This window comes from Canis lupus, chromosome 5 (genome assembly GCF_011100685.1).
Source record: "Canis lupus familiaris isolate Mischka breed German Shepherd chromosome 5, alternate assembly UU_Cfam_GSD_1.0, whole genome shotgun sequence".
Lineage (NCBI taxonomy): Eukaryota > Metazoa > Chordata > Mammalia > Carnivora > Canidae > Canis > Canis lupus.
The window spans coordinates 57743461-57752685 of record NC_049226.1 but is presented as its reverse complement, the minus strand read 5'-3'; the positions used below and the strand labels follow the sequence as shown (position 1 = coordinate 57752685).

The 9225-nt window shown below is 57.0% G+C and overlaps 1 protein-coding gene across 1 annotated transcript in view; it reads left to right on the top strand.

The window, feature by feature from the left end:
• Window positions 1-9225, top strand: part of MORN1 (MORN repeat containing 1) — a 51197-nt gene that overhangs the window by 1191 nt on the left and 40781 nt on the right. Inside the window, 5 exon segments of the mRNA XM_038537691.1 lie at window positions 254-325; window positions 2135-2233; window positions 2809-2919; window positions 4505-4595; window positions 5124-5211. Of these exon segments, the coding sequence (XP_038393619.1) occupies window positions 254-325; window positions 2135-2233; window positions 2809-2919; window positions 4505-4595; window positions 5124-5211 (461 nt within the window).

Below are 9225 nucleotides of genomic sequence, written 5' to 3'. Positions count from 1 at the left end.
CTCAGTGCCCGGTTCCCGCATCTCACATTCCCCAGTGCTCCTCCTCAGTTCCCGGGCTCCTGCATCTCACACCCCCTTCCAGTACCCAGGCTCCTGTATCTTGCATCCTCCCCCCTCAGTGCCCGGTCTCTTGCATCCTGCACCCCCTCCCAGTGTCTGGGCTCACGCATCCTGTAACCCCCACTCGGTGCCCAGTCGTCAGCCAGGTCACCTGTGGCACCATGTGCTCACCATCCATCTTTTCAACATTCAGGGTATGGTGTCTACGTGTACCCGAACTCTTTCTTTCGATATGAAGGAGAATGGAAAGGAGGAAAGAAACACGGTGAGAACTGTCTCTGGCCTGTTCCCACAGCTGCCCCTTGCACCGACAGCCCATGTCCTTGGGGAGCCTGGGCCCCCATACCTCCTCTCACTGGTGCCCACCAAAGGCCATTCCCTGTAGTGGGCCTTGCAGCTCACAATGCAGCACATCCCAGGCTGCCTGTGGCTGGCAGCCCTGCAAGACCCCTGGTCAGTGGCCTTCTCCTGGGCTCTGGGGCACCCTGGGCAGGGGAAGCCTCCACTTAGAAATCCTCCCCTGAGTGTTAGTCTGTCTTTGCCAAAGTGAAAATTGCCTTTATGGTTTATGTTTGATGAGTAAGACATTACCCACTTTTGTATTTATCAGAAAGATACAAACATAGTGATTCCAAGGGGCACCTGTACCCCAATGTTTACAGCAGCAATGTCAACAAGAGCCAAACTGTGGAAGATCCCAGATATTCATCCACAGATGAGTGGATAGAGAAGAGGTGGTCTATCACCAGAATCCTACTTAGCCATGAAAAACTTTGAAATCTTACCATTTGTAAAGTCGTGGATGGAACTAGACGGTATTATACTAGTGAAATAACTCAATCAGAGAAAGACAAATACCACATGATTTCACTCATATGTAGAATTTAAGAAACAAAAAAGATGAATGCAGGGGAAGGGAAGGAAAGCTAAAATAAGATGAAACAGAAAGGGAGGCAAACCATGGGAGACTCTTAATCATAGGAAACACACTGAGGGTCACTGGAGGGAAGCGGGTAGGAGATGGGGCCCCTGGGGGACAGGCACTGAGGACAGCCTGTGATGGGATGAGCACCAGATGTTACGTGCAACTGATGAATCATTAAATTCTACCCCAGAAACTAAAACACAGTCTATGTTACCTAAATTGAACTTAAAAAACCTTTTTAAAAAGAGATTACTTTTGTAGAAAATCTCAGTATCATGGGAGAGAAAGTACCAAGTAAGAACCTCTGGAGTGCTCCCCAGGGTAGGCCCAGACTTTCCCGGGTTCACGCTCACAGTCTCGTGTCTGTTTGCGGTTCTGCCCGTGTATGTCCTCTGCCCACTTTTCTCCTGGAGAATTGGTCTTTCAGCATTTTCTTACGTGAGCTCTTTGTGTCTGCTGGCTGCCAGTATTTTTCTGTATTTTTAACCTTTTGACTTGTGTTGTTGCCACACAGATGTTTCTGGCTTGTGTCTGAAATCTCTGCTTCTCCTCTGAGCCAGGCATGGAGCCTCATGTCTGAGATGCTTGCCAGAGCCTGGCCTGGACAGAGTGGACCCCCCCCCACCCCGCATTTTTTTTTTTTTTTTTTAAGAATTTATCTATGAGAGACACAGGCAGAGGGAGAAGCAGGCTCCATGCAGGAAGCCCGACATGGGACTCGATCCCAGGTCTCCAGGATCACACCCTGGGCTGAAGGCAGCGCTAAACCACTGAGCCACCCGGGCTGCCCCTGGTTCCCCCTTTTTAAATGTTTTCTTGAGTGCCCACAGATGCCGTTTCCTTCGGCCCCGGTGCTGATGGAGGCCAGGTGAGCGTAGAGTCCCCTCTGAAGAGGTTGGGCTGGGCTCTCCCTGCACTTTGATGGCCCCGCTGTCATCCTGGCTGAGATAATCCTGTTTCAAGAATGTTGATGAACATGCATGTGGGTGAGTTTGCAGAGAGCAGGTGTGGGACACGCGGCAGAGCCACACACAGACCTGAGAACTCCAAAGCCCAGCTCTTTCCACTGAGAAACGAGTCCCACCACACATGGACACTAGGGGTTTCTCTGACTCTGGTCTGACCTCACGTCGTGATTTCTTTCCACAGGTTGGGGGAAGCTGCTATTTAAAGATGGGAGTTATTATGAAGGCGAGTTTGTAGACGGGGAGATCACAGGGGAAGGCTGCCGGCTCTGGGCCTCATCAGGTGAGCAGTGGGGACAGGTGCAGGTGAGCAATGGGGATGGGTCTCAGCTCCTTTCTTGTAAACCGTCTTTGCTGTAAGTTGTCCCTGGCATCCGGATGCAGAAGGCACCTCTCTATCTGGGAAGTGCATCCTGGTTTCCATAAGGTATCCTGTATCAGCAGCGTGCTAGCCTAGGGCAGGGGTGACCACTCACAGACCTCCCCAGGCCAACATAGGGGCTGGTTCTCCATGGACAGAAGGCCCACCCCCCAGACTCTGACCCAGAGAGACCTTTGCCCTTGGGCACCTAGATGCCACAGAGAGGGTCGTCATAGGACGGGGGTCTGCACCCACCCACTATGAGCAGAGGGCATTGCCACCCCTGCAGGAGCCAGGAGAGCAGGACCAAACCCACGTGATCCTGTTTTCTCTCATTAGCCAAGGTAAATAGGAGATAAAGAGATACCCTCACCTGTTCTGACACGGTACTCGCTGCCACCATTGAACAGGGCAGGAGGGGTTTGATTGTCAGCCCACAGGGGACACAGGTAGCAGCACTAACCCTGAACATGGCCCCTGCTCCTCTTCTGCACCAGGGAACACCTATTCTGGACAGTTTGTTTTGGGAGAGCCTCAAGGACACGGCATCATGAAGTACAAAGCTGGAGGACATTACGAAGGCGAGCTCTCCCACGGCGCCAGAGAAGGTGTGATGCCTACAAGAACTTGCTGAATGTGGCAGGGCACTTCATGGGGAGCCCTGGGCCCCAGCACCCCTCCCCAAGGTCTGACCTGGGGCACCTGGCGGGGCTCGGAAATCTGTGCCTGCCCAGGGAGGCTGATGTCCACCAGTCAGATGGGGAGTGCTTTGTTCCCTGCAACCCACAACCACTCCTGGTTCTGGGTGGAGCTGTGGCCTGGGGACCCTGCCACTGTGGCTGTGACCGCAGGTCATGCATCAGTTCACCACTGCTGTGGTTAAAATCTAGCAGCTCAGAACAACTGCCATTTTATTATTTACCCACAATCCTGGAGGTCAGCAGTCTCCCCAGCTCGGCTGGGCAAGGCTTCTGGCCTCACATGGGGTCACCCCTACAGTGGAGGTCGCAGATACTTGAGCAGGGCTGGTGGGCTTGGAGCTCCTGCGGGGTGAGAAGCTGTAAGTCCCCTGAGGACATGCTGCTGGATAAAGCCGGTCAGGAGGCCACACTTGGAGGACTGCAGACTCTGCCCTGGGGGATAGGGATGCAGCCTATGCATCCCTGGCAGCCCAAAGACCGAAATGCTCACTGTTCTGAAGACCAACATCCAGAAGCAAGCCAAGCGGCCACAAGGTCCAACGATGCCTTTCCAGGGTCCACTCATGTGGGAGGATATGCTGTGTTTCTGGCTGTCCTGAACCATACAGTGAAGCCCTCTTCTCACGAGTGTGTCCTCTGGTCTTTGTTTTCTTTTCTTTTTTTTTTCTTTTAAGATTTTATTTTTTTATTCATGAGAGACACACAGAGAGAGGGAGAGGCAGAGACACAGGCAGAGGGAGAAGCAGGCTCCGTGCAGGGAGCCCAACATGGAACTCAGTCCCAGGTCTCCAGGATCACACCCTGGGCTGAAGGCAGGCGCTAAACTGTTGAGCCAGGGATCCCCCTTTTTTTTTTTTTTTTTTTTTTTTAGATTTACTTGTTTATTTTATTTATTTTTCTTTTACTTTTTTTTTTGTTGTTGTTTATTTTAGAGAGAGAGATGTACAAGCAGGAGGAGGGGCAGAGGGAGAGCAAGAGAGAGAATCCCAAGCAGACTCCCTGCCAAGCACGGAGCTTGATGCATAGCTGGATCTCACAACCCTGAGACCATGACCTGAGCCCAAACCAAGAGTCAGACCTTCAACCAGCTGAGCCCCCCAGGCACCCCTGGCCTCTGGCCTTTAGACCCAGGGCCTCTGAGTTGTCACTGGAGGCCCAGCACTGGGCCTCTGTGAGGTGCAGGTTTCCTGTAGACTTACCTGTACACCCTTGATGGCCAAGCCAAATGGCAGGCATGCCAGCCTCAGATGCTAGGGCCTGGGGGACCTTCCCCTGGCATCCTGGCATGGGGGTCACAGTGCCATTCCTGCCTGGGCAGCCCTGGCCTCGGAGGGCAACCTGATTCCTGGAAGCGCGCTCACCCCAGCTTTCTTCCAAACCTATTGCCACTCTCTGGGTGGGGGAGCTTACAAAGCCGCCTCAGGGAAGCAGGGTCCCCCCCCCCCCAGAAGATGCAGGAGGTGACACTCAGTGCCCTGGGCTCCCTCCCTAGGACATGGGCATCTGGTGGATCCGGATGGACAAGCCTACTGGGGGTCATTCCATGACAACAAGCGGCATGGCCAAGGGCACATGGTCTTCCAGTGAGTATGCCATCCCACAGTCTGTCCTGGCCTCAGCATGTCTTCAAGATTTGGGATTCCACACTTTCTTAATTATTGACATTGGTTATTAAGGTGTCTGGTAGAGAAAATCTTGACTCCCCCTAGTAAATACCTCCTGGAAGCTTGGGTGGCATGCAGGGTCCACGCAGGAGAGACAGAGGCTCTCAGGCACTGCAGGACACAGTGGGCCACCTCTTCATGCTGCCATGACAATGTGCAGGTTCATACCTACTGTTCTTCTCCAGTAGCCTGTCCAAGTCTTACACACCTGGGGGCCAGGCGAGCGGGGGCCAGGGGCTGGCTGCCATCACTCCCCACCGAGCGCCAAGGCCTCCTGCCCCTCTACCGTGGGCCCTGGCAAGACAGGAGCTTACGCCATCTGCTCGGGGCCTATTTTTGCCTCCATCCGGGTGGCACATGCTGAGCCCCGGTCGGAGGAGTGGGTCTGAGTCAGCGCCACCACCTGGCTCTCCCCGGTCTGAGAGCAGCCCATGTTTGTGTCCCCAGGAATGGTGACAAGTATGAAGGCAACTGGGTCCAGGACCGGCGTCAGGGGCATGGGGTGCTCTGCCGTGCTGACGGCTCCACCTACGAGGTACTGGGAACGTGGCAGGACACTGGGCTCTCGGGGGCCCTGCTGGGGTACTTGTGCCACCCGGGCGTCCTCGTGCTGCATGTCAGTACTACTCCTCCACCCAAGGAACGGGGAGGGGGGGTGGCACACCCCACTTGCATGATGAGGAAGGGAGGGAAGGGCCCCAGCTCACACCTTATCCGTCTGGCTCCTGAGGTGCCCGCAAACTGTGCTATCACCTGTGGGAATGGGGTGACATTTCTCGGGCACTTGAGGATGCCCTCAGGGCTGGTGAAGAGCTTTTGATGAGAAATGCCCGCCCTGATAACACAGGAAAGCGGGTGAGGACACCCACCCCTCCTTGCAGCAGGCACTACCCTTGAGTCTCACGGGAGTTGGGAAGAGTCCAGGCAGATCCAAAGCCACTACTGGGACCCCAGCATCCATCATTCATTTTTCTCATCAGACACTGGCCACGTGCCCAGCCAGGAGCCGATGGAGCAGGAGCCAGAGATGTGGGTCTCGTGAAGTGCTGGCTCCTGCCTCAGCTAGTTGGTGGCTGGAGTGACAAGTAACCCCATTGGTTCTTCAGGCAGCGGGGTAGCCACAGGTCCAGCCGTCCTCTCTCGGGTGTCATTCTTTGAGCCGAGGCCTAAGTGATAACAAGAGCCCCCACCACCACTGTAAATGATGACAAGAGCCCCCACCACCACCGAGGAGTGAGGGCAGGGTAGGAAGGGCAGCAGGAGGAGCCGGCATGGCCAGCCAAGGGCTCCGGGAGGGCCCGGGAGGCCCTGCAAAGAAGCGGCAGTCCGGTCTCAGTGTCTGAGAGGTCCTTCCAGCTCTTGTTGGGAAGGCACTGCCGTGTCAGGAGAGGTGGGAGTTCAGAGAACAGCATTGGAATGGCTCAGAGGTGGAGAAGCTAGCCTTGCTGGCAGGTTGGATGTTGAGGCAAAGGCAAGAGGAGAAGCGAGGGTGACTTCCGGGTTTTGGACTTGAGCATCAGAAGGTGGCAGTGCCTGGAGCAGAATCCCATCAGGAGGCAGGAACTACACCAGTCCGTCACCGTGGAAATACGTAGCTGGGGAAAGGCGGTGATGTGCTCAAAGGGGTAAAAGCAGAAATGCAGCAGCAGCAAACGCACAGGTGGCCCTGGAAACACCCCCAGAGATAGATCTGAGGCCCCTGCCCATGCAGCAGGGCTCGTTGGGGATGGAGCATCATGGCGTGCGGTGACCTCGCCTTGGTGGCTGTGACGCATCCACCAAATCGGGCCACAGGCCCAGATGCTGCACACGGCTGTTCACGCAGGGCCTACTGCTGGCGAGCGGCACAGTGGGTACCAGTGGAGTCCATGAGGGGTCCAGCTCCTGCAACACAGACCCAGTAAGGGAGGGTGAAAGGCGATAAACCGATTGATCACTGGCCACCTTGTTGAGACAGAGTGGCTGGGGGCAGCTGGTGGAGAGCCGCAAGTGTCTGCCCGGCCTGCTCAGATGCCAGCTAGAGCATTGAAAGCCCCAAACAGCTGCCTTCCCTGCTCATAAAACAAGCTCAGCTTGTGTAAGACAACACCCAGGCCGGGTCAGGGCAGTCGGCAAGGCCTGGCGTCCAACATAAGCTCAAGGGGGTGCATCTCTTCGAGGGGACATCTGTGCAGCCTGTAGGGACAGCACAGGCTCCCACTGCCATCCCCCCACACCGGGAGTCATCCCCACAAACATGCACAGCCACAGCTCCAGGGGCTGGGGTGGACACAGGCAAGTTCCCGGTGCGCACCACCAGAACTGTGAGAACTCAGCCATGAGGCTTCACAGCATGGGCACCAGGCTCTGTCCTCAGCCCCAGAGTGGAGGAGGGAGCTCCAGCCGGAGCCCAAGTGAGATTAAGAAGCAACTGGCACGACCTTGGCCCTAGGTAGGTCCCCTCGGCCAGACAGGGCAAGCAGAGGGAGCATCTCGTTGCTTGGAGCCCCTAGCTCTGCCCTGCTCCAGGGGCTTGTCTGGCCCTCTGCCCACCCCGCCCGCACCCCCCCCCCCCCCGCCGCCTGCAGGGCCTCACCGAGGGGTGTGGCTGCCCCCCCCCACACACTCCCACAGGCCTTCTCTGCAAATCATGGGTCAGCTAGAGGGGGACAGGACTAGGGCAGCAGCCTTCCACACCCCACCCGTGGCGCCCATCACCTGCCCAGCAGTCCACCAGGGGGCAGCCCAGGCCCACCAGCAGTGTGGCCCAGTCAGGCCTTGCAGGGGTTTCTCCCACTTAGGAGACATTTTGCTCCAGCTTGACCACTGGGAGCAGGGTTGCAGAAGGAACCGACTGGGGCTGCAGCTCTCCAAGGCCAAGCTGCTTCTTCACAGAGCAACACCCAAACTCGGTGTCACGAGCTGCACCATCCCAGCCTGCAGACCTTGGGACCCTCCACACGCCCTCAAGGGATGCGTGTCCTCAACATGGGGCACCTCCCACATGAGTGAGCATGGAAGCTTGGTCTTCAGCCGCATCTCCCCAGGATGCAGACTTGCATCTGCCTGCATTCCCATTTGCCTGGCGGCGTCCCAACCTTCCAGAACCTTGTGCCCCAGGACCTTGGACAACCAGCCTGCCACTTGCAGCTCAGAGCACTGCTGGGGGACTGCTGTGTGGGCAGCCCCTGGCCACACAAGATGGCAGGGATGCAAGCAGCCACCTCACCTGCAGTCCTGAGTGGCACCTGGGTCCTGGACAGAGGGCCAGTGCTGGGTTCCTTGCGGCATTCCTCTGCCCTCCAGCCGCTGTTGAAACCGGCTTCCAGAGGCCTGTGCAGATGGGGCGGGGAGAAGGGCCACGCCCAGGAGAGCAGTGGGGTCAGGCTGCAGCCACACGGTGACCTCAGACACATGCGCTCGCCTGCTGCCAGCATGTCCAGGGCCGCCAGGGACACTTGGCACACAGTCTGTTGCCAGGCCTGGCCCATGGGGAAGGTGCAGGCCTCTCCATGCTGTGGAGACACCTCTCGCCTGACCTCCGACCTCCGGTCATCAAGAGTCACCCATAGACGGGGCGCTGCTGGAGGGAGTGGGGCACGGCCCTCGGGCGCATCTCCCGGGAGGGCGCGGCCGTTCCCCGCGCTCTCACTAGGCAAACAGTCGGCCTTTGGAAAACACCTGCATCGTAAAATACACCTAACAAAATTTATGGCTGTAACTGCCAAGCATACAGTTCAGAGGCGTGAAGCACATGGACGCTGTTGTGTGCCCGTCACCACCCTGTCTCCAGAACTTTCCATCCTCCCAGACGGACTCTCTAGGAGCCCCCCGGCTCCTGGCACCCAACCTGCCACTTCCTGTCTCGAGGCATCTGACCCCCCGGGGACTGCACTGCAGGGAGCCCTTCGGACCCGTCCTTGGGGACAGGCTTATTTCAGGAGCATGAACTCCCTGAGGTTCATCGTGCTCCTTCGTTTCTAAGGCTGGACCATGTTCCGTCGTCGGGAGGGACCCTGTTCTGCACACCCATCCATCCAGCGATGGACACCTGGGTTGCCTCCCCCACTTGGCTCCTGTGAGCAATGCTGCCGTGACCGTGGGTAAGCACACAGCTCTCAGCCCTGCGTCCAGGTCTTCAGGGTGTTGACCCAGGAGAGGACCTTCTGGACCACATGGCAGTGCCCTGCTTGATTTCTGAGGAGCTCCACACCGCCTGCCCTGGCGGCTGCACCATTTTTCTTCCTGGAGCTGCGCACAGGGTTCCGATCCATCCACACCCTTGCCTGCACTTGTCCTTTCCTGCTCTTGAAAACAGTTGTCCCTGCATGTTCTGATGCCATTCACAAGAATGGCTACTGTCGGGGATGCAGCCTCCCTCCGTGCTTGCTGGGCTTCTGCGCGGCCTCACCCTCCTTCCCCATGTATCCCTTGGCTAGACTGCCGGCATTCACAGCTGCTCTCACCTGGGGAGCACTGGCTTCACCACATGCGCTGGGAATCAGAAACATTCTTGTGCCAGCAGGTGTAGCAGGATTCCTGCATTTCTTCATTTCCTCCCTGGGAGTGT